General features: G+C 43.0%; 2 protein-coding genes and 1 non-coding gene across 5 annotated transcripts in view; 2 read left to right on the top strand and 1 right to left on the bottom strand.

Moving 5' to 3' along the window:
* Positions 1-934: 934 nt before the first annotated feature.
* Positions 935-18,130, bottom strand: SYT11 (synaptotagmin 11). Its single transcript, XM_063106945.1, has 4 exons — positions 18,097-18,130; positions 10,064-10,890; positions 1,997-2,120; positions 935-1,245 (listed from the first exon to the last, which is right to left on the bottom strand). Exons 1-4 carry the CDS (start codon positions 18,128-18,130, stop codon positions 935-937), a joined length of 1,296 nt encoding a protein of 431 aa, XP_062963015.1.
* On the top strand, positions 11,867-11,970 carry LOC134385326 (U6 spliceosomal RNA). Its single transcript, XR_010024318.1, has one exon. It is a non-coding gene; the product is annotated as a U6 spliceosomal RNA (small nuclear RNA).
* Positions 18,131-19,999: 1,869 nt separating the features above from the next.
* The window catches only part of GON4L (gon-4 like), an 89,840-nt gene continuing 84,051 nt past the window's right edge, over positions 20,000-25,788 (top strand). For all 3 annotated transcript variants that reach the window (XM_063107039.1, XM_063107040.1, XM_063107038.1), the window contains exons 1-2: positions 20,000-20,071; positions 23,063-23,593. In XM_063107039.1, the coding sequence (XP_062963109.1) occupies positions 23,089-23,593 (505 nt within the window). In that variant the 5' untranslated portion in view covers positions 20,000-20,071; positions 23,063-23,088. The remainder of the gene's footprint in view (positions 20,072-23,062; positions 23,594-25,788) is intronic.

The raw sequence follows: 25,788 nt of genomic DNA, 5'->3' as shown, positions 1-25,788 counted from the left end.
GACTTCCAACCCATCAACCAAGAAATGGCTGTCACTACCAGATGGGGAGAGGATAGTCATCTCATTTCTCCTCCCCTTGTCCTCATACCTGAAAATAGCATTTGGGATCAGCTGGATGTGTTCACGTGTACTATCCTATAGCTAAATTTGAAGTCTCCAAAGCTCCTTTTAGAGAAGTCATCTAGTTTTGTAAAACCAAGTTCTACCTGGTAAGTCTGATGTGTTCTGTGTGCTTCATCAGGGCTACCAAGTAACCCTATACTGCCCTTTACAACTGCATAGCAGGAGGGCTGACAGTAAAAATACCCCCTCAGTTACTCTTTCTCCTGCAAACCCTGCATTATCCATCCCTCCTTTGTTTCTTGGCTTACTACAGACCTCTGGACCTTGAGCTCAGCCAAAGAGCAAAGATTTAAGAGGTAATAGGGAGAAAAGATGGGGAAGATGAAATCATGAGGTTTTACAAGAGCAAAATTTTCTTCTGCAGAGATGGGGAGTGGGAATAACTCTCCAGAGAAGCCCAATAAAAAGAGGCCAATTTCAAATAATCAGCAAATACAATTCGGCACAAAACACAATTTTCATGGATTAAAATCAGCCACTTGATATTGGCTGTTAGGCTAATTTCTTCAGTTTGATTAGACATGCAAGTATAAGGTTACATTGTTATATATAGACTTGTAAGGGTCTTTCCCTCTCTTTCCCCCCCTCCTTAAAAAAAAAAAAAAAGAATTTCTAGTGCCTTGCAAAAAATCATCATTGCTAAGAACTGATCTGCGACTGTGATCATATGGGGTGTCCCTTGTGGGGTTTGTTTTGTAAGAAATTTTCTTCTACAACTAAAATGAGGTTTTGAGTCCACTTCTCTGTCATCTCTCTCCCCACCATGTCCCTCCCCAGCGTGGCCCCGGGGTTAGAGGCAAGGAGAACAGGATTAGTACTCGCTCAGACTGTGCCACTTGGCCACAGGTTTGCGGGGGCTCTCGCAGACCTCTCTCCAGTGTTCGGCACCACTGGCTGTGACACTGTGTGCCCCCAGGATCAGCCTTCCCACCACCTCATTCTTGGTGGTGCGATCAAAGTCGATGACAAGGAACTCGATGCTGATGTCAGGCAGGAGGTCAGTGGGGATGTCATAGATGAAAGACTCATTGAACACTGGGTTCAAAGTGCACTTCTTCACATGGGTTTTCTTCTTGGCAATGCGCTTTCTGCCGTAGTAGACGTTCACCTTGACATAAGGATCTGGGGCCCCCAAAGAGATAAGAAAAAAGGAGACAAGCCTATGACACAGTCCTCTCCTTTATAATGGTGGTTTCATGTCAGAAAGGAGGGGGCTCTGTTGTTTGTATCTTTGGTGGCCAGCCCCACATGGTCTTCAGTGATTGCACAATAAATGCACACTGACTATACCTGTAAGTCTGCCTGCCTGGACAAGAGGCCAAGGAAACCAAGCGGCAATAGAACCGAACAGTCAGGTTTGAAAAACCCCATGACACCAGGAAGCATTTTCAAGGGCACAGGGACTAGCAAATGTCTGCAGACTTTTTTTTTTTTTTTTTTTTTTTTTTTGTCTTTTTCGTGACCGGCACTCAGCCAGTAAGTGCACCGGCCATTCCTATATAGGATCCGAACCCGCGGCGGGAGCTGTCGCCGCGCTCCCAGCGCCGCACTCTCCCAAGTGCGCCTCGGGCTCGGCCCGTCTGCAGACTTTTTGAGAAGTCTCACCTGGAGCAAGTATTCAGCATCGGGCATGCATATCGTTTAGGATACCTCACCAAGTGTAAAGACTTTATCTGTTCACCTAAAGCACCTCCCCAACTAGGGAAATCCATTGGACCTAGACATTCATCAGGAAGAGAATGTAAACAGAGAAAGGAACCGATAAAAATGGAAAGAGGCAAGGGGTCCTGAAATGTGGGGGTGTGTTTGGGCTGCAGGAAAGGAATGGAGGAGTGGTTCAGACAGTCAGAAATAGGTTGAAGTAAATAGCTGCTACCTGAGAGACCGGTGATATCCATCTTCGGCAAATGTCTGGCTTTGAGGACTACCACTGTCATTCTCTGTGCCACAGGCTGATAGGACAGAGACACCTGGAGCTCCCCTCTGCTAATGCACTTCTGTGAGGAAGAAATAGCAAGTGAGAATCCTGGCGGAGGGAGCAGGGGCATGGCACAGAAAGTGTGCAGAGGAGTGGGAAGAGAGTCTGGAGGAGGACAAATGCAGGGATGAGGAGTCTATAGGAAATAAGTTCATCCCTGGGGATGAACAGGGAGGGGGAAAGGAAGAATTATAATTATAATCCTGATGTTAAAAAAAATGGTTTGCATGGAGAGGCAGCAGAGTCTAGCATTTACAAGCATGGACTCTGAAGCCAGACTGGCCTGGATTCAAACCCTCACTGCTATTTCTTATCAATGACCTTGGATGAGTTACTCAGCATCTCTGTACTCCAGTTTCCTCATCTATAAAATGGAGATAAAAAACAGTACCTACCTCATAGGATTATTAGGAGGATTGAATAAATTCAAATTTGTAAACCTCAACAGTGCCCAGCACATAGTGTGCACTACAAAAGTGCATTCTCTCCTATTCTCTCATTTGGTTCTTGTGATTCCAAAAAAAAAGTTTTAAAGTCTGTACAGTGGGAGGTAGGAAAGATGGGTTTGAATCTTAACTTTGCCACTTATTCACCACATGGCCTTGGGCATGTCCTTGAACTTTCTGGAGCCTGTTCCTCCATCTGACAAGGTGAATATCCACACCTGTTCCACATGCCTCAGTGCTTGCACTCCACTGTCTTCTCCAGCCAACTTGGCTTCCTCATCAACACCCTCATCTTTGTCTCCCCATCTTTAAATTTTATTCTAGGCTCTATTTTGAGCTTAAAAAAACCTCTAGTTCTCCAAGAATATTTTAAACAACATTTGGATATTCATTACATGTCAGGTGCTGGGGACCCAGAGCTGACAGGACTCAGTTCTTGCTCCCAAGGAGCTTATCATGCAGTACAAGAGGCAGAGATGTAAACAAGCATGTACTGTCAGAGAAATGTCTAAGTGCTCTGGGCACCCAGCAGAGAAAGAAGCTGGCTTTGCTGGTTGATTCAAGGAAGGCTTTTCCAGCTGATATCTGAGCTGTTAGAGAGTAAGAAAGCATGAGACAATGTGCAGAGAGAAGATCATGTCAGGTGTAGCGACAGAATGCTACTATAAAAGCACTGGATCCTGAAAGGGTACAGTGTGTTCAGAGAATAGTGAGAGGTAAGTGTGCCTGAAGGTGGGCTGCCTGACAGGAGGGATAAGTCAGGAAACTGGAAAGGTAGGTGAAGCTAGGGTGAAGGGCTGGGGGGTGGGGTACTGTACCTAAACAGCAGAGTCAGCATCACACAGGCAAGAGGAGTTAAGTACAGGAGTGGCAAAATTATCAGTTTATCAAAATTATTATTATTTTAGAGGAAGCTGGAGAATGAACTAAAGTAGAGAAAGACCAGTCAGAAAGCCCAGTTAAGAGGCTTGCTGCAACAAGCTAAAGAAGAAATGATGGGCACTGGAACTAGGGATATGGCAGAGGAGAGGAGCATAGGGGCGAGCTATGTCTCAGGAAGAACTGTAGGGAATTTCTAGGTTCGGGTGGATAAACGGATGTGAAGTGCAGGTTAAAGGGAAGAAAGGGAGGACTATTTCTTATGTTTCTAGCTTAGAAAGTGGGGATGAGGCTGGGAAAAGAAAAACAAATGGAGGTGATGTTTGAGGAACTTAAGACATAATAAGTTAAATTTAGGACAAAATCATGCCCTCCACTGCAAAGCCTTATTCCTTGTATTCTTCAAAGCTGCAAAGAAATGTCACCTACTCCAGGAATTATTAGATTGAGCAAAATAGACTATACTTATCACCAGTCTGACATATACCACACATTCACAAAATTGACTTATTACACAATTATTAAGTGCCAGGCACTTTGCTAGAATCTACGGCTGAAAAGCTGGATAGTGAGGAACCCTACCCTCAAGCAGCTCTCAGGCTGGTGCAGCACATGCTCGGGTATGTCTGGTACAAGAAAGAACAGCAGCAGCAAATAAGCTAATTAGCTTATCAACAAAAAACAAGGAATAAACCTACTATTTTGTGCTTTTATTGTAGGACTTAAGTCATCGCAAGGAATGAAATTGTGATACTATCTCACATGGTTTAAAAAATTTTCTTGAGTCTATATTTTGTAGCAAGAGCATATGGAAATGCCTCTCATAGGGCATAGAGCATGACTAAAATTTAAACCTGGCCCTTAGCTTGTGAAATTAAAGTCCAAAAGGGAACAGACTTTTTAAAAAAAGATTTTCATGGCTTTTCTCTGCTAGATTGAAGCCCCATATGTGTATTGTCAGCTCTTGATTGTATCCGTGGGAAGTACCCTTAGCCAGTTTAAAATCACAGGCTGGTTGCCCTTGCCAACCAGTATAGTTCTGGCTGTTTCTTTTTGCCACGAGTCAGAAAGCAATCAGAGAATACAAACTCATTTTTGCTATTAGGCACAATCAAAAGGAAAGTAATCCCTCATGAAAAAGAAAATCAAATGCCTTCCAAAACATTCAGAACTGAGCTATCTAATACAGTAGCCACAAGCTACACGTGTATATTTAAAATTTAATTTCATACCAACCAGCTAACAAAAAAAATTTTTTTTAATTTATCAAGCTCAAGGGTTTGGATCTCCTTACCAGCCAGCCATCAAAAAAAGGAGAAAAAGATTTTTTTTTAATTTAAATTCATTAAAATTAAATAAAATTAAAAATTTAGTTCCTTAGTCACTCTAGCCATATTTTAAGTGCTCAATAGCCAGAAGTGGCTAGTAGCTACCATACCGAACAGTGCAAATATATAACATTTCCATCATCACTGGAAAGCACTGATCCAGAAAGAATTTTTAGATTATTTTGGCCACTGCTCCCCATCACTTGCATGAAAGATAAAATGTTTACTAAGTTTAATATCTATTTCTGGGACTATCCTCAAATAGTGTCTAAATACTAAATATGCAGTCTTTAAATATAATTCTAACTTTATATGCAGAAGAAGGATAGGTGGGAGGAAAAGGGAAATTTGATTAAAAAAAACAAATATTTTTTAAGAATAACATTGACTATAATGTTATAGCTTAGGTTTCCTGATTACTTTTTAAAAATCCTGTTTCCTAGATCATCCATAGAATTTTATAGCAAAATCTTCCTAATCACAATCCCCATGTCCCTTCCTTAGTTCTTTGGGAAAGTAGACAGACAACCTCTGGTTACCCTTTTAATCATTTTCTCCCCTAAAATCACTCCTCAGACAACTGTTTTCCATCAGATTCACTCCTTCACCTTTGGTCATTTTACATGGGCAGAATGCCCAACCCCATTCAGCTGCCCCTATGTGATGCCCAAGTCTGCAGCCACATCACCACCTGAATGCCATTCCATTCTGCATTGAAGGCCAGAGATCGTGTCATTCCTTCACCCTGCCCACCCTTTCTCTTTGCACCCAATTCCCATTCCAAGTAGCACTGTCAATGGCTCTTTCTTTTGAAAAGAGCCATTGAGGGCTGGGAGCCTAGTGAGGCAAATACCCTGTTGGGGGGCAGGCAAGCAGAAGCACAAGGGAGAGAAAGGGTTTTTATCCATGCCTGACAGAGCTGGGGGCTTTGCTCTCAGAGAGCAGGCCCTTTTCTCCTTCAGAGGAACAGAAGAACAGGAGCAGTGGTTCTAAAGAATACATTCAGATGAAATACTTAGGCAAGGGATAATTCTATTTTCCTATAATTAGCAGAGCTTTCAGAATGATTTTCTAGCCACAGAGTCTTTGCACTAAGTGGACCATGGTACCATCAATTAACCTTTCTTGGGGCCAGAAGTCCTGAGGGCTACCTCTACCCTAAATCACAACCATGGGAAGACAAAAGAACAAAACCTTAACGTTAAATCACATTCCTATTTCCTCCCCTCAACGCACATACATAACAAATTTCTTTATTGTTCCTAGAAAATTGACATTCCTTTTTCTTTCTCTTTCAGTGCTGATGGCTACACTGGATGACGACCTCTAAGGTCCTTTGTAAATCTGAGATTTTAAGAATCCTCTCATTCCCATGACCATTGTTCCAGGTCATCACCATGACCTGAAGAAATTAGGAGGGGTCTAACAACTCTCTATTATCCACTTTGTCAATCTTTGCTTTCCCACTGTGTCCTCTTTGTCCTCCAGCCCTTTCTGCGCCACCTCAGTTCTCCTTGTGGGGGATTTATTATGGGAATGTAAATCACTTTAATTATCAAATGAGTAAAATATTAGAAAACAAAGCTGCCACTAAAAAAAAAAAAAAAAAAGAAATTAGTTCTTTCAAGGGTTCGGATCACTGAACTGGCCAGTTGCCAAAAAAAAAAAAAAAAAAAGTTAGTTCTAAAGTTCAATTCAAATTAAAGTATACATATGTATATTTATGTATAATATAGATATTAAAATTTTAAGTATATAATATATATATTAAAAAGTTTGACTCAGAGATTTTGGGCATCATAGTTTATACTGTGACTTCCTCTTACTAAAAATCAAGGATTAATCTTTAATGCTTCTTATATCTCTTGGTATATTCATAAGAGCTGAGAGTGTGCTCCCAAAGTGACCCCATTAGCCTTCATGATCCACCCTAGAGGGAGACTACGGCCCAGAGAGGATAACTGCTTGCCCAGAGTCAGGAAGTGAAATGGACAGAGTCAAAATGATGACTAGTCCTGGGCTTCTTCAACTGGACCACACTGTAATAATGGGAAGGATAAGAGATGAATTTTCTGCTAAAGGCCAGGAAATGCAGTTAGGGCCGGGGGTTGTCCATAGAAATGCAGTTCTTACCAGTTTCCACCCAGGAATCATTGGAGGAAGATAATTTGGTCCCATACTATACGGACCAGGAAAAAAGCTCCTTACAGACAGTGTGGAATAGTCCAGAGCAGCTCTAGCTGCTGTTTGCCAAGGGGAGATCCAGAAAGGGCTACAGTAGGGAGGAACTGGGGTAGACATTTGGAGGCTGCACTGCTAGGGAATCACAGGGATGAGTGACTAGGGAGATGACAGCTATGGCTCAGATGGAACACAGTCCTTCCCACAGGTGGTGGTTGGGGAAATGGGTTCAGGAAGCCTGGGAGGCTGAAAAGCTCTGGTGTGGGGCTGCACAGGCTCTCTGGGGGTCCTGTCTGAGACCTCTCTCAAGGGATATGTTGCTCAGGATCCTTGCCCTGGCTTATCCCCTTGAAGGAAGTTAATAAAGTGGAAAGAAACTTGGCTGTTGCCAAGAGCCCTGGCAGTTTAGCAAATGCTATTGTCTGTGCTCTCTGACCAGTACTCTGGATTTGAGGCTGTTAGGTTCCCAGCCCAAATTGGTCCCTTTCCTTGCCAGTCTCTTCCCAGCTGCAGCTTGGCACAGAGCCATCCTCCACCCCCAGCCTTGGGCTGCAAGTGCATGAGCTGTCTGGAGAAGTCCAGCTGGTTGGTGGCTTCACCAAAGTTGGGGCTATAGGGAGGGGTGTGTTGGAGAGGATCCTCCTGTGAGGAGAGGCAGATGAAGGCAGGGAGTGGAGTGCTGGAGTCACTGTAAAGGGAAGAGGGTTGGCAGAGCCCAGAGGAAAAGAGATGGAGGAGAGGAGAAGGGAGAGAAGGGGATAAAATAGATCACTGCTTCAGTTTCTGCCCAGGCCTTCTAACTCTAACCTCAGAAGATGCAAGAAGCCCTGCAGTGTGGGACTCTAGGATGTCTCACTGTATCTCGGCATTGAACCAGTGCCTTAGTTATGCTCTGATCAAATACTTCTAATATTTTTCACAATTCTTGGACTTCCCTGGCCCCTGTCAGGTGGATCTGAGTGTGCCCATTGGCAGCAGCAGTTCCCTTGGACAACAGCATGACTGGGCTGGCTCAAGTGGGTGCATACTACACAGCAGAGAAGGCGAGAACACACACCCAGAGGGTGTGCTCCCTGCTGCCCCACCCTCCAGACCTGGTGCAGTATCCTTCTTCAGTGGGCAAACTATGTTCCTGGGTATTCACTGCGCACTCTGCCCCTGCTGGCCTGGGGGTCTCTTCTGTCCAGTCCTGAGCCTCCTGTCTCCCCACTGTGTCCAGCGTGGGCTTGCAGGTAGAAAAGCCATCAAGAGAGAAGAATGCCACCTATTGGAAGGGATCTTTCTGGGAGATTTGCAGTTGTTTTTAGTGGCTCTGCTATGCTGAAACTTCAACCTCCGTCTCCACTGATTCAGGCTTCCTTGTCTTCCTTCACTTTGTCAAAACATAGTATAAGTATCTGCTAGCCACATATATCTCCCAGATATCAAACTTTATTTATAATAGAAATAATAATAATAATAATAATGGTCACATTTTATCGAAGGCTTACTATATGCTAGTGACTATGTAAATTCATTATCTTACTTTATTCCTATAAGGAACTGAGACTTAGAGAAGTTAAGCAGCTTGCCCAAGGTCATTTAGCTGATGGAATTTGGATTTAAACTCAAGTTTGACTTCCAAGTACTTGCTATCAACCACTTATGTTATACCTTGAAAAAGGAATAAAACTCTACATTTAAAATTTCAAAAACTTCTTAAATAACACCAGCTCACTCACTATATGGTATTTGCCAAAAATATTTATCTTTATCTCCCAGTAAAGTGAAAACTCCTCAAGGGTATGTCAGGTATATTATCTCATTTGAACCTCATCACCTTGTATGAAAGGCAATATTATCAGCTCCATTTTACAAATGAGAAAATAGAGGCTTAGAGGGGTTAAGTAACTCACCCATGTTGGGCAGCTAGAAAGTGGTGAGACAAAAAATGAAGTCAGACTGTCCAATTCCAGAGCCCAAGTGCTTAACTGCAGCACTACACCACCTCCCCAAGCGTGGAAGAAATGAACGAGTGGGTGGGGTGAGGGTATACTTCTTGTACCCCTGAAATTACAACTCAAGAGCCAATGTTGACCAGTGTGGAGAGAGGGAGAAAAGGCAGGATGGAAGGCTCTCATCCCCATTCGAATGCAAAAAGGGAGGAGAGGAGGAATGGAGAGAGAAGTATCTGTGACAAAGGTTTGGGCCTGGAAGGGTGAAACAATTCATTACATTTCATATATAAAATGGTTATAAGAAGACATGTACGTTATTATGGATTGAATTGTGTTCCCCTAAAGTTTAATGTGTTGGAGGCTTCTTGGTCCCCACTGTGACAGTGTTAAGAGGGTAGGAAATCCTATTACGATAATTGAAAAGTGGGGCCTTGAAGAGGTGATTAGATTGTGAGAACCTTGCCCTAGTGAATGGATTAATCCATTGATGGCTTAATGGTGGTCATGGGCATGGTTCTGAGGACTTTAAAAGGAGGAGTGAAGAGTTAGCTTTCTCTCTGCTCCACCATCTGCCATGTGAGACCCCTGCATAACTGTCACCACCAATAAGGCCTTCACCAGATGTGTTCCCAGCCTTGGAAACCATAAGCAATAAATTTTGTTTTCTTTACAAATTACCAAGTTCTAGTTATTTTTTTTTTTATAAGCAATTGAGATGGACTAATACATACATGATACTATTCATACCCCTAGGTTTGGATTGGGAAAGGGAAACTCAGGGAAAAATTACTGAGCTATTGTCATAGTGTCTCAGTTGTGAGAAATAATTTCACTGGAGGAAGATCACACATCACTTTGGAAAAGAAATTAGCCCCCATATCCCCTAAATGATGGAGGATCTAGGACTGGTGGGCCAGCCTGTTCCAAGTAAGCTGGATGCAGCATCAGGACGCCAATCACTAAGTTAAATTTTAGAAGCTATCTGAACTTCTCTCATGAAGTTGCCTCTTGGAAGACACTTAATCTGCCAGGCCCCAAAGCAGACACTTTGACTGCTTGTCTTTTATAGCCAAGAGCTTCCTTTCTACAGCTCCTCTTTGCCCCTCATCCTACCTCTTTCCCCTTCCATTTCTCGTGAGATATTGTCTGCCCCAACCTACCATCCCTCCCCAACACACTCTTCCTCCTCACCTGAATGTTCCTCTTGATGATGTCCCTGGTCAGTTGTACCTTGCCTGTGCTGGGGTCCACCCCAGCCAGTGGCACCATGACCTCCCCAATGACATCATCTCGGGAGAAACGGTCAAAGCTGAGGACAAGGAAGTGCAGCACCAGGTCCTGCAGCTGGCTGTAGGGGATGCCATAGAAGGTGAAGGTCTCATCAAACACAGGGTCCAGGGTCTTCCGCAGCACTCTGGTCTTCACTCGATGCCGCTTGTCAGGAAGGATAGTCATTTTTATGTAGGGGTCAGAGCCCTGGGTCTGGTCATCCATCACTGGCAGCCCATGGGCCTCCTGGATTGTCACCACCAGGGCTTTTTTTGGGAAGTTATAGTCCACTGAGAAGGTAAGGGATCCTAGCATGACATCCTCCTCTGGAGATGACGGGGAGGTGGTTTTGCTCTCCCCGGGGGTCAGGCTCATAACGGGGCTCCTCAGTTCTTCCCCATAGTCCATTTTGATAGGTAATTGATCTATACAAGATCCAGAGCTAGGCCCCCTGGGACTCTTGTCTCGGCTCAGCAAGCCAGCCTCTGCTGCGTCTACCAACAGGTTCCCATGTCCACTTTCCCTCCCAGGGCCGTCTTTGTCTCTCCGTACTTTGATGATTTTCTTCTTGTTGCTGAGGGTCTCTGGGTATATGCTGATGCCTTTAAGCATGTGAATAAACTTGTATGGTGGGTTCTTGTGCTTCTTTTCTGCCTGTTGGTGGCAGCATGTCCAGACAAAGACGGTCACCGAGACACACACCACCAGCACAGAGGCCCCAATGAGGCCAGCCACCACTGGTGACACATCTGAAGGAGGAGACCAGAGATGCATTAAGGCAGATGGACTTCAACCCCTGTCCAGAGGTCCCGTGCTCAGTGCCTCTGCTGGAGCCAAGCAAATCTGCAGTCTAGCCTCCAAAGCAAAACGTGCTCATCTGGGCTTTAGAACTTCTCCCTTCTCCTGGAGACAACCTCACCCACACTTTCCGACCAATTCATGGCTCCTCCTTCCCACCAAACCTGGATTATCTCCTCCAGATAGCTTCTCTGAAGTGCCCCACCTGACTCCCTGTTCTTTTCTTGACCTTCTCTCAGCACTTACAGACTTGGTTTGCTTGTATTGATTTGTGCTTTACATAGAGCTGCTCTGTAAGTGTTCTAAGGTCACATTTTTATGTGGGAACCCATTTGCTTCAACTGTTATGCAAGGGCATGAGCTTTGTCTTTGGTTTTTGGAGGATATTCTGCAGCATCCAGTATAGGGTTTGCAAACAGTGGGCCTATGTTGACTGACTGGCTGACTGTCAGGGTGGGGTGGAAGGATGTGGAGTTGAGTTTAGAAGGTCTTGGTAGGGTGCACAAGGGTGGTAAAAGTGGATGGGTGGTAAAAAGAAAAACTCTGCATCTACATACTTTTTAAATATGTTCCAAAATTTCAGCTGCCAGGTATTTAAAATATAAAGACTTTAAATAGGAAGAAATAGGGACTGCGGAAAATGTCAGATCTTTGTTCAAATGTCACCTTCTTAGCAAGGCCTTCCCTGACTATCCTATTTAAAAATGCAACCTTTTCCACCCTTGACACCCACTCTTCCTAGCTCTGCCTAATTTTTTTTCATGCCTTGTCATTATCTCTCTCTCTCTCTCTCTCTCTCTCTCTCACACACACACACACACACACAAACGCATACACACACACATGTGCACGCACACACATATAAGAAAATAATATACGATGGTACTTCAAAAAGTTTATGGAAAAATAGAATTGAAAGATAATATGGTGCTTGCTTCAGCAGCACATACACTAAAATTGGAACGAAATAGAGATTAGCAAGGCCCCTGTGCAAGGATGACATGCAAATTCGTGAAGCATTCCATTAAAAAAAAAAAAAGATAATATGAATCTTTCCATGAACTTTTTTAAAAAAAATTTTCCTATGAACTTTTTGAAGTACCCTCCTATATATAAAATACATATGGGTTCAGTTCTCCGTACTGGCCAGCCACAAAAATAAACAAATAAAAATAAAATAAAATAAAATACATACATATATATAAGAATAAATATATACACAAACACCTCAAATAATTTTGCTATTTATTGTTTATTTTCCCTACAATGTAAGCCTCATGAAGATAGGGATTTTTGTCTGTTTTGTCACTGTTATATCCCCAGCACTTAAACAAATAGCTGGCACTTAATAAATATTTGTTGGGTGAATAAATATACAAAGAAATAGTTTTTTTTCCTCTTCCCTTCCCCTAGTCTTGTTTTTTCCCACAAAAGTTGGCCCCCTGCCTTGGATAATTAGGTTTGGGCTTCTTTCCCTCCTCAAGTTTACTGAAGTCAAATTGGGTTTAGGCCTTAAAGGTCTAGATAAGGCCTGCAGTTTTCTACCTTACTTTTTAGGGGAAGACTTGGAAGACAGGGACAACGAAGGAAATAAACGTGATCCCAGCATGTTCCAGATCCTTCTGGAACACCCTTCCACCAGCCATCTGCATAGCTCACTGACTCACATACTACAGGCCTCTGCTCATACCTCATCTTACCAGAGAAGCATTTCCTTTCTGCCCCAAGTGAGATAATATCCCCATTACTGTTCTTTATTTTTTTCATAGCACTTATTACCGTGTCATATATTTATTTGTCTGTCTTTCTGCATTAGATAAGCTTAATATGAACAGTGATTTTGTCTGTTTTGTTCACCACTATATCCCTAGGTCCTAGAACCATATGGCACGTAAGAAGTACTCAGTGAACAAATGAGTTAGTGAATTCAAAACAGTCTCTACAGATTAGAAAAAGAGGATGAGGTCAGTATGATTACATATACTGGATAAATGTGAATTTCTGTTTGGACTTAAAAACCCATCTTTAGGCAATAACCTCCCTTGGCAAGTTTGGGCAAAAATGACTTAGTAGTCTAAGTGACCATAAGCCTGGACTATAATTAGGTTAATGCCAACTTATACCATGAGCATGATGTCCAGATCACACAAGAGGTAGGTATAATTTTATCTGCACTGGCCATAACACATCAGAAGTATTCTGTGTAACACTGACAATAACAATAACTGTTATTTTTGGTGTGCACTTATGTTCCTGCCAGGCATTGTGCTAGAGCTTTCTCTCTCTGAATCAAAGAACTTATTGAATAGGTACCATTAATATCCCCATTTTATATTGAGGAACTTGGGACCTCAGAAATCTTCCCAAGCTAAATACTAGCAAATGGCATGGAATTTAAACTCTGGTCTGCTTGACACTAGAGTCCATACTCTACATTGTGGATACTTAGGATAGTAAAAGACCTGGAAACTATATCAAAGGAGGAAGAATTGAAGGAACTAGAGCTGAAGTGGTATTTAGGAATAATAACCATCTTCAATTATAAATTTTTTTTTTGGTGGCTGGCCAGTACAGGGTTTCAGTTATAATTATTTTAGGCATTTTGATGGAAAAAGGTCTAACTTGATTTTACTTTGGATCACAGGACCAGCACCATTGTGTATAGGTTACAGAAACATGGATTTTTACTCAATGAAAAGAGTCAAACTATTATGACAACTGCCTCACAGGGGCCAGCTGGTTGGCTCAGCTGTTTAGAGCATGGTGCTGCTAACACCAAGATTCAGTGTTCAATCCCTGTACTGGTCAGCTGCCCTAAAAAACAAATCAAAACAAACAACAAAAAAAACACAACTGCCTCACAATGGCCCATATTGCTTCATGAGGCAGTAATTCTCCAATTGAAAAATTTCAGAGGTTGGATTGCTGCTATAGGTCAAATATGCACCCCAAAAGTTCATGTGTTGGAAACTTGATCCCCACTGTAACAGTATTAAGAGGGTGGGAAATCCAATTACAGTATTTGAAAGGTGGGGCCTTTGAGAGGTGATTGGATTGTGAGTACTGTGCTCTTGTGAACGGATTAATCCATTCATGGAGTAATGAGTTACATAGGTGTGGACTGATGGCTTTATAAGGAACACGAGAGAGCTCTTGAGATTCTCTCACCATGTGATACCCTGCATCGCCATGGGACCCTGCAGAGAGTTCCCCCCCAGAAGAAGGCCCTCACCAGATGTGGTCCCTGGACTGTGGACTTCCCAGCCTGCAAAAGTGTGTGAAATAAATTTCATTTATTTATAAATTACCCAGTTTCAAGTATTCTGTTACAAGTAACAGAAATAGAGTAATACAATCACCATTGGTAGAGCATATTCTATTTATTTTTTTATTTTTTGGCAGCTGGCTGGTAAGTGGATCCGAACCCTTGACTGAGCTCTAACAAATTGAGCTAACTGGCCACCCTTGGGTTACCAGTCCTGGGTTGGGCATATTCTAAAAGGGATTTCTTCAGTGGGGATGGACTAGATGTCTCTGAAGTTCTTTCTACCTCAACATTCCTTGGTTGTATGAAAGGTGGAACTAGATAAGAAAAGAAGGGGTCACATTCTAAAATAATGTAGATAAGGAGTAAAACCATTATAACATCAAGGTCAAGGGTTTGGATCCCCATACTGGTCAGCGACCAAAAAAAAAAACCAAAAAAAAAAAAAAAAAAAATAGAGTACAATCATTCTGAACAAAATAAATCAAGGTGATTACCTCCATGGCCATAGACATACTGAATAATAATGGTGTTTGGTTTCAAAGCTTTATTATTTATTTATTTATTTGCAGCTGGCTGGTACAGGGATCAAAACCTGTATCTTAGTGTTAGCAGCACCAAGTCTCAAAGCTTTAAATGAAAAAAGAGCTTCGAGGGAGAGGTTTTTCAAAACAGAGGTAGTCTTGGTGGTTAGCTCCTTGAGGGCAGGGAGAAACAACATCCTGTTCGTCTCTGAATCCCTCAGTCTCTTGCATTTAATAGGAGCTCAGTAAATATTTGTTTGAACAGCTGGCTAGACTTAATTGTCAGTCAGAATGGGCACAGTCTGAAGAAGCGGCTCTCCATTCACCATGCAGGGGCTTTCCTGCAAATTGCTTGCTACTGATTAGTAAAACTGAACATTGATTTTCTCTAAGAGAAAAGAAAATCAGAGGACTACCAAGTCAGGTACATTTCTGAGAATGATTTGAAAGGGAGATCTAAAGGTCCAGACTGGGAGACATCTAGGTCTATTTGGCTCTACAACTAATTTACTCTGTGATCTTGAGGGAACCTGTTGCTGCTTATGAGTCAACTTTTATTGTTAGAAAACGGAGGTAAGGTAGAAAAGAGAAGATAAAGGATTCACGTCTTTAGAAGGATAAAGAAAAAAAGAGAGAAACAGATGAACCCATCTGTGGATTATCTAGGTGCTTTCCCCCACCTTGTTTCCCACTTTTGCCCTTCTATCTTCATTTCATTATTTGTTAACTCCTACCTCTCTTCCCAACACCCAAGTTAGTAAACTAGAAAAATCAGAGATGTTGAAACTCAGAGCCCTGTGGCTTGCTTTAGCCACAAGGTTGTGGGAAAAGGAAGTTGGAGCTAATGGCTGAAGTGAGTGTTTTAAAGAAGCTGTTTAAAAAAAAAAAAAAAAAAAAAGCTGTAAATTGCAGTGACCTGTGCTGCTTGCTCCTTTTGTCCTCTATGGTCATGGGTAATTGAGTGTTCGCTTGTTATATCTCCCAAGTACTATAGTGCTTGAAATGAAGTACTCTGGGGGGGAGAGAGAAGGGAGGGAAGGAGGTTTTGGTGATGGGGAGCAATAATCAGCCACAATGTATATCGACAAAATAAATAAATAAATAAATGAAAAAAAAAGAAAAGAAATGAAGTACTCTGTGAAATGTGAAAAAGTCAGATGCATCAATTCTGTATTTAGGAGACTCTCTCTGTAAGGGTCTAGAGACCTGCAAGACACATCTGGGCTATGCCCAACTCTTTCAGCCTTGGACCAGACCTGCTTATTGACACTTCCTTTTCTAAACATAGCCTTTGGCTGACAAGTAGGCCAGGGTAATACAGTGAAATGAGCCAGACATCAGTTCAAATCCTAGCACTACTCTCAATAGCTTGTTTGACTTTAACCAAGTTTTTTTGTTGTTGTTGTTTTTAATCCCTCTGAGCCTCAGTTTCCTTATCTGGCAAATATACCTAACAACTACACTGGAGGGTATTTGTTAGGATTAAATAATATGCAACATATAAAAGGCATACACAATTTATTTCCCCTTTTCCACTAATATTCCCTCTAAAGGAAATCACTATAGTGTGTTCTGCACCATGTACTTTCCCAAGGACTCTGGAACTGCAATTAGAGAAAGGAATCTGTGGGCCGGCCCGTGGCTCACTCGGGAGAGTGCGGTGCTGATAACACCAAGGCCCCGGGTTCGGATCCCATATACGGATGGCCGCGTCGTGCTGACCACACCAAGTCAAGGGTTAAGATCCCCTTACCGGTCATCTTTAAAAAAAAAAAAAAAAAATAGAGAAAGGAATCTGTTGGAAAGGTATAAGAAGAAAAAGAAAAAGCAGGAAAAAAATGAGTTGCTCATGTAATTACAAAAGGGATTTCTGTTTTGGAAACTTAGGACTCTAAGGATAAAGAATCAGAAGGTGAAATAGAAGAAAGAAATACAATCAAGATTTAGTCTTGAGGAATAAGTGGGAACAAGTCATTAACGGGGGTGAAGTTCTGTAGTCTGGATACTTTCCCTGATCTGATGTCCTCTTCCTTACACTGAGGGGATAGAGCACATTGGGTTCTGCTTATTCCCATATACCTCTTACTTGGGAGTGAGAAAAGCCATTTCCTAGCTGGATTGTGTCCCCACCCTAAATGCTGGAGTCCAGATGCTCAAACCTTCTGGATTGTCTGAGAAATAGAATCCCTTAAGGAATAAGAAGGTTCTTAGGCTGGCAGCAACTCTCACTGGCTTTCCCCATCTAAACTGTAGTAGAATTGAGGGAGAAGCAGGGCAATTACATTTTATTTATTTATTTGACTAGGAAAGCATAGCACAGGAACTTTACTCCCTTAGCACATTTTGGAGAAACCCCCAAAGAGGAAAAAACTTGCTCTTCAAGCTTGTCTTTCCCATCTTCTTCCCTGTTTTCAACTCCACTTTCTCATCCAGGGAGTGTAAAACTGATCTCGGAGCCCATAGGGCTGGGTCAGGGACCAGCGGCTCCTAGATGACGTAATGCTTTCTCTAGTACACAAAGCGGCCTCCCCCGGGCTGGGCCTCTCTCGCCCCTCCCCCTCCGGCCTGATTCGCGCCCCCGCCTGCACCAGCGCGGGTGAGTCCCCCTTTTTGAAAAGCCAGCCAGGGGAAACAGGGAACAAAGGCCCCGGAAGGAGAGACTCGGCGCTGTCTGGAGGCCCAGAAATAGACATCACGTCATCCCCCAGCCCAGCAGCGCCAAGCGCCATTTGGTAGCATCAGATGGACCCCACCATTACGATGCAGAATGGAGCTTGCAGGGCTCACGTATCGTCCCAGCTCCAGCATCCAGCTGATCGGCTTAAGGAGTGGCTTCCTTTTTGCTCCCCACCCCCGCACACCTCTTTCCCCAGAGGCCACCGCCTCCCCTGGCTGCCAGCCACAGAGCCCACAGTCTCCAAGCTGCCATCTTGATTCCCCATCCCCCTTGTCACCTCCCTCCCCCGCAACCCTTAGGAGTGGAAGGGGGAGGAAGGGGCACCGCCCTGCGTGCCCCAAGGGGCAGGACTCGGCCTACCCTACCTCTCCTCCTCCAGAAGGAGGGGTTCGCGTCCTCCGCACGCTCGCTGTTTCTCACCCTCAGCAGTGCTGACAGTGCATCATACAAGGTTTTAGCATCTTAGACTTCCCCACCCTCCGTGTGGCTCTGGCCTTGCCATTCCCTGCAGCCCATAGCTTAAGTTCAGACGCTGCCCACTGCCCGCTACCCACCACCACAGGCCCAATTCTAGCGGGGCTGGCACTTTGAAGGCTCTGGTCTGAGCTTCATTCCCCGCCCAGCCGTCGGACCCCCTTGGCTTTGCAACCGTTCTGACCACCTCAAGCTTAGTTTGCCCGACTCTACTTACCAAAGCTAGGTCGGATATTGGTGATCTCGGCCATGTCGTAATCAGAGGCTGTTGCTATGAATGCTTTTGCAATGGTCAGACAACTCTGGGAACCCCCGGTCAGTACCGAGGGCGCTGCTGTAGAGCTCTGGGTCGGGGGAGGGGGAAGGTATCTGACAGACGCGACGGTCCAGTCCCTTGGTTGCTAGCTGCACTCGCCTCTTAAGATGCTCCAGGGATGCTCTGAGCTAAGGATGCAGGTGCAGTCAGACTGGTCCTGATGCGAGGTAGGCTCCGCCTTCTTCCGAATGGCCCTCGGCAGAAGACTCCGCCTCTGTCCGAAAGGTTCCGGAAGGCGGGCCCCGCCCCTTTCCGGAAGATCTCCAGGAGGGGACCCCTCCCACCGCCGAGTTTTCTACAGAATGGGGCCCTCCCACTGATTGTCTGTAACGCGGAAGTCCAGAGGTCAGAGGAAGAGATGTGGGAAGATTGTCATTCATCTGAGATCCTATAAATCCTGTGATTCCAGTTCCCTAGGCTTAATAAAGCAGCAGAATGTTTTGGGTTCTGGGTTCCAGGATTTCGGAAAAACAAAATTCTATACTGTCTGGATTTCAGTATCGACTGCCATTACTGTTATGCATTTCTGGGACCGCTAAAGGTTATTATGGAAACTTTCTTAAACTTAAGTTCTGAATAAAGACCTAAGCTGGGGATGGTTGCACAACTCTGAGAATTCAGGAAACATTATTTAAATGTACACGTAAAACAGATGGGTTTTGTCGTGTGTGAGTTAAAGCTGTTTTTTAAAAAAGACTAATGAAAGGTGCCAAAGTTAATCAGTGTTGAATATTTTTCTTCCATGAGTGTGAGTGCTTAGGGCTGTGTAGGAAAGAGAGATGGGGATAGAAACAGAGATAGAGAGAGAGAGAGAGAGTAAACGAAAAGATCTGTGTATTCTGTAGGTCAAAAGAGGATACAAATGAAACTCCAATCCTCTGGAGAGTTCTTTGGTATTTGGGAGAGTTGGTGTGATTCAGTTTAGAATCAGACTTCTGGAGATTATAGCCATGATTACATCAATTTCACCCTTCATTTTGGTTGAGGATATTTTTATCCTCTCAGATTCTGTTTACAGACAGGATGAGTTCAAATGCATAAAATATTTGTTGGTAGTTCAACTGTAAAATGATGGAGTTGAATGTATTTTTTCAGCTTTGACATTCTGCCCTTCTAGAAAAGTGGAAAGAACATGGCTCTAGAAGACATTCATTCATTCAAAAACATGCATTGAATTATTGAACATCGACTATGCCCCAGGTACCTTCCTGGGCACTGGATCAATGCATTAGAAGCTAGAGTCACGATGCCTTATACCTGATTCCCCTTGATAGCTGTGTCTCTTTGTGAAATCACCTACCCAGCTGAGCTAGAGCTTTGTGCTGTGCAAATTGTAAGATGATATGATAATATCTATTATACACAGGGTTTATTGTGGAGACCAATTCACCTAAGATAATAATGTAAGTGAGAGCGTTTTGTAAAATGCAGAGTATTATATGAATAATTACTGAGCTTGAGTCCAAAATTGCCCTAGTTGTATTCAGGAAACTGCGCTATTTGTAACCTAGAAATTTCACGTTCTGAAATTTTGTGAATTCCCCATTTCCTTGGTCGTGTGTTCCAGGTGTCTCGCGGCGAGAAAGATTAGTTGTCAAACTAAACAATTGAATCTCAACCCCCTGTTTTGTTTTGAGCTCCATGGTCAGAGAAAGCGAAGTAGTGCCTTTAAATTATTTTGCCAATAATTGACGTACTAACGCTGTGGCTTCATTCGGCCCTAGAAAAGATGGCGACCTGTGTTTGGCGCATGCTCCCTGACGCCCTGAGACGCCGCGTACCGCGACTCGGGGGCGCGCACGTCAGTCGCTGTCGTTGGCTGACTTCCGGTGGTGCCGAAGCGCGGTTTCCGCGGAATACGGGTCGACTTGCAAGGGTACTGAGTCGTGTGTCGTGGGGCGGGAGGAGGCAGGTGGGAGCTGGGATAGCTGGGCGAAGAATGTCCAGGATGGGGGAATCGGGTATGAGGGTGGACGCTGGGTGCGTGACGGAAGATAGGGGTGCGAAGGTATGTTGTTGGGAGTGGGGACTTGGGCCATCGCTCGCCCCTGAGGTGGAAAACGCAATTAGTATCCTTTTGAAATGTTTTCCCAGGGGGCTGCACCGGGCGTTGCCTTTGGATTGGCATTCATTCCTTGAGTAATATTGCTTGAGTATGTAATAGGTGCCAGGCTCTGCTCGAGGTGCTAGAAATACAACAATGACCAAGGCAGACAAAAATCCCTGCCTTCATGAAGCTTACTTTCTAGGTGGGGAACAGAAACAGTAAAGAAAGAAATACAGTGTAACTTGGTGATAAGTGCTATAGAGAAAAAAATAAGGCAAGCTAAGAGTATAGAATGATGGGGTCAGAATTATTTTAGATGGGGAAAGGCTTCTTTCATCGGGCAAGATTTGAACAGAAATCTGAAGGAAGGAAGGGGTGAAGCATGAAGGAAAGTTCCAGAAAGAGGGAACATCAAGTGCAAAGCCCTGTGGCAGGCTCATTCACAGAACCACAAAGAGGTTAGCATGGCTGGAGTGGAGTGAGCAAAAAGAGTAGTGGAGGACAGGGTCCAAGAGGTAATGAGGAAGGAGTGACAGCAGATAATTTAGTTTTAAAGGTTACTTTGGTTTTTACCCAAAAGATGTAGGAGCCATGGGAGGGTTTTGAGAGAGGAGGGATGTCATCTGACTCTGGTTTTATTAGGATCCCTCTGGCAGTCATGTGAAGAATAGACCGTGGGGGCAGGGTGGGATCAGGGAAACAGTGAGGAGGCTGCTGTGATAGCTCAGGCAGGACATGAACGTGGACAGGACCAGGGGATGGGCTGTAGAAGGGAAGAATTGGGCAGATTCTGGTTATATTTTGAAGTCCAGAGCTGACAAATTCTGATGTATCTTGTGAGAGGAAAGAGGGGTTAAGGATAAGCAGCAGACTGTTGAGCTACTGCTGTGTTTGTGGTACCTAGAACCCATTCTTGGCACACTACTTTCTTTCTTTCTTTTTTGGGGGGAGGGGGGAGACTGGGCATCCGAACCTTTGATGTTGATGTTACAAGGCTGTGCTCTAACCAACTGAGCTACTCGGCTAGTCCACACTGCTGACTGACTTTCTTTGGTAGAAATAGTAGCTGCTTTCTTTCTTTTCTGTACCTCAGTAATTCATCTGTGTAGTAAATGAGTCGCCTAGGCTACTCCCACTCCACTCTTTACCCACATATCACCCTCCCTCACAGGAACGACGGAATCTTCATGTGTTTTTTGAGCTCTAATCACCAAGATATAGACATAGGTTGATGGGAGGCTGGGGGGAGAATCTTCCCTAGTGTCCTGGAGAAACTGAATTAGGGACGTTTAAACTAACCTTATAGATCAGACTCTTAGAGTTAGAAAGAACTTCATTTTTAAGTTCTCTCGTCCAAGCTCTTATCGAGTAACCTGATAGTTGGGCATTCAGATTTTGCTTGAGCATTGCCAGTGATGGAGAACTCACTGTAACATAAGGCAGCTTGAGGCAGCTTGATCTGTTCTTGAGCCTACTTATGAGAGTAAAGTTTTCCTAGGCAGAAGGATGCAGTTTCCATATAATGCTTAATGCTTGGTCCAAATGCTGCACAGAATACGTTGTTCAAGCTGTCATTCATTCATTCATTTATTCAGGGAACATTCATTGAGTATCTAAAATATTCAGTGACCCATCCAGTATCAATACGCAGTGATATATATATATATATATATATATATATTTTTTTTTTTTTTCCTGGTCTGTTTTTTTTTTTAGTGACCGGTAAGGAGATCGATCGCAACCCTTGGCTTGGTGTCGCCCGCACCACGCTCAGCCAGTGAGCGCACCGGACATCCCTATATAGGATCCGAACCCGCGGCGGGAGCGCCTCCTCGCTCCCAAGCGCCGCACTCTCCCGAGTCCGCCACGGGGCTGGCCCTGCAGTGATATATTGAATGTCTACAATACCTAGATACTGCTGGGTACCAGTTGAAAGGGCCCTTTTCCTCAACAAGCTCATAGTTTTGGAGGAGGGAAATAGGAAGGATACAGACAAATAGATACAATTACGTAAGGGACAAGTACTATAAAAGGTTTACAAACAGGTGCTACAAGAACATAAAAGCAGAAACCTTCCAGTTTAGGTCAGTATTGCCCTTAACATGTGATAACTAGAATTGAAGCCAATAGTCCAGAAGTAACTATTATAATACAGAGAAAGCAGGAATCTCCTCTCCCTTGTTTCAACACAAAATTTCAGTTAATATAGCCTAACCTTTTGAAACAACCACACCTTGCTTTTGGATTGTTTCTGTTAATGCAAATGCCTGTTTATGAAAACAACCATAGCAAACATTTGTTGATCATTTACTATCTAATGATGGAAGTGCTATTTTTATTTCATTTTACAGCCGAAGAAACTGAGATTTAGCTTAAGTTACTTATGCAATATGACAAAGCTGGAGAGAAACTGACTTAAGAAACAAATCCAGACAGTTTGACCCCACAGTTTGCTCTCAGCATTGTTATTCTACTTCTCTGATGGTAATAACAGTAATAACTAACACTTATTAATCACTTATATTTAATTCTTATAACTCTATGAGGCAAGAACAATTATTATTTTTTACATTTGAGGAAACTGAAGCTTAGAGAGGTTAAGTCACTTGGCCAAGGTAACATACTAATTGGTAGTGGAGTTGGGATTTGAACTTAGTCACTCTAACCACTATCTCTCATTTCCCACCTAAAAGGAGATTGTGCATTTGGTGTGAAGTATTATCTTCATGATTGGGCATGAATAAATGAAAAAGTAATTGAGCAAATGTTATTACTGTTAATTAATATGAAGGTGATAAGAACTCGCTTTTATTCATTCAGGATGGAACAAAAGTGGAACTTTGAAAATGTCCCCCTGTAAAAAGAGAAGAACTACAGTGACAGAGTCCCCGCAGCACAAGGGCAACCGGGAAGAAGATGACTTAGACATAGAGTCAGCTGTTAAGCCAGAATCTGACCAGGTTAAAGATTTGGGATCATTGTCACTGTCGTGGGGTCGAAGTCATGGCAGAACATCTGGCCTCGAAGTACAATCTATGGAGGATGCAGGAAATCAGCCTGGTATTGAGGATTCATCCTTTAGCTGTAAGATGCTCACCGAGGACACAAATATACCAATTCTAGAAACCGTGGATGTGGCCATCTCTCAGGAAATCACCCTACCTGCCTTGGAGTCTTCCCACCCCTTTAATATACACATTTGTAAAGGAAAACTCCAGGCCACTGGCTCAAGAAGAGGGAAGAAAATTTCACTCAAGCCTGGGCCAGTTACCCAAGAAGACAGAGGTGATCATCCTGTCATAAATGACCCTTTTTCAGGAGAGCCTAGTGAAGAAGTCAAGGAAGAAGGAGGTAAAATATGAAAGGTCTATTAAGCTGTAATTTCATTTTCAATACCATTTTGCCATTGCTTTTACAGAGTAATGTCTGAAAGGGGATACTGATTTGGTATGAAATTGGACTGCAGTGCTTATGAGGTTCAGCAATGAACTTTATGAATGAGTGCTCCCCTCTCATCCCCTAGATCCTCTTCTGTATCCCTTTCTTTTCTTTCTCTCATCCTTTATTCTGCATGCCTGGAGAGATGAACTATGGATGGTCTTTTGTGATTTGTTGGTTATCCATGAAGTGGGGCTTGTGGAAGAGGGGCAGCAGCTTAAAGCGAAAGACTACTTACTGCCTTGCACATTGGGAAAGGTTCTATAAGATGAGTAACCCATAAGACTTGAGTGATGAGTTGCAGTTCGACAGAATGGTGGCATGGGCATCTAGGGCAAGAACAGTCTGTGCACAGGTACATAGGCACAAGATGATGATGATACAGTTGCTTGGAAGAAGTGGTGGGAAATGACTTCAGAGTGGTAGATTGTGCTTAGGTTGTGACAGGCTTTGTTTTTCATGCTAAGGTGTTTGAACTTTTCCTGTAGGTAGGTGATAAGACATTTCAGTGGCTAAGCAGAACATAATTATACTTTAGCAAAGATACAACTTCTCTTATTCCTTCATTTTGACTAACTTTTAAACTGTTTTCCTCTTTAAGCCTGCATTTTAAGCCCTCTTGGTCTTATTTTTATCCTTCTGGAAAATTCTCAGTTTTTCCAGTTAATGTACTGTGTTGGTATTGATTTTATGTGTTATGTGCATTTATATTGCAGAATTTTATGTGTCTGCCTCTACTGAAAACTGAAAAAAACTCATGTAGTGCATGCGTTGTCTGAAGCATATTGTCAAAACTTTTTAGGGAAAAGTGCTCTCTTGTAGAATCAGCCCCTGTCATAGCACATGGCTCTAGTTACAACCTCATTCAGAGTAGCTGAATTATTGTATTATTATATTGGTTCTGGGACATCTATATTTTATCTGGAAATGTAGATGGGAAAAGCATGTTTGTTTTCTATGAGTTTCAAGTTATTTTCACTGTTATTCTTCTAGAGAATTTCCTAGGAGAACAAAAAAGGGTAAATAGGGCCGGCCTGTGGCTCACTCGGGAGAGTGTGGTGCTGACAACACCAAGTCAAGGGTTAAGATCCCCTTACCGGTCATCTTTGAAAAAAAAAAAAAAAAAAAAAAAGGGTAAATAAACAGCTTGTGCCATTTTCCTAATTATATGGACTTGACTTTTTTTTTTTTTTTAAATAAGATGACTGGTAAGGGGATCTTAACCCTTGACTTGGTGTTGTCAGCACCACGCTCTCCTAAGTGAGCCAACCAGCCATCCCTATATAGGGATCCAAACACGTGGCCTTGGTGTTATCAGCACCACACTCTCCCAAGTGAGCCACGGGGGACTTGACTTTTGATCACATAAATATAAAACAAAACAAGATAACACATTGTCCTGTTACATACTTATATAAATTGGACAAATGTTTATTATTAGTTTGAAATTATTCCTTATTTTAATTGTTTTTCACTTACTGAAGTAAGTGCTTAAACCTTAGTCTTTTTTAGTACTCATTATTTAGACATAAGGAAAGGAGAAATGAAGTTTTTTCTTTATTCCACCCATTTCTTTCCTTTTGTTCTCTTTTCATTCTTCCTGTCTTTTAAATTTTTATTTATATTTACTTATTTATTTATTTACTTATTAAAAAGATGACCGGTAAGTGGATCTTAACCCTTGACTTGGTGTTGTCAGCACCACGCTCTCCCAAGTGAGCTAACTGGCCATCCCTATATAGGGATCCGAACCTGCGGCCTTGGTGTTATCAGCACCACACTCTCCTGAGTTAGCCATGGGCTGGCCCCTTTCTGTCTTTTTTTAAAAGTGAAGTGTGGAGTATTCTAGATCAGGAAAAATAAGACTCGTTGGTTAGCTCAGTTGGTTAAAGTGCAGCCTTATAACACCAAGGTCAAGGGTTCAGATCCCCAAACCGGCCAGCCCCCCCCCATAAAAAAAGGAAAAATAAAGGTGATACTGGAATTTAGGTGTTTTTACTGGAAAAAAATGCATTCCTTTTGTGATGGTTTAAAGAAAATGGTGAGGAGATAAGAATCAGTTCAACAACTTAATTCCGAGAGTTGGGAGAGATGTACATAGAAAGCAT

Source organism: Cynocephalus volans, chromosome 8 (assembly GCF_027409185.1).
Source record: "Cynocephalus volans isolate mCynVol1 chromosome 8, mCynVol1.pri, whole genome shotgun sequence".
NCBI lineage: Eukaryota > Metazoa > Chordata > Mammalia > Dermoptera > Cynocephalidae > Cynocephalus > Cynocephalus volans.
The sequence above is the reverse complement of the archived record's forward strand: the minus strand, read 5'-3'. Positions and strand labels throughout refer to the sequence as shown.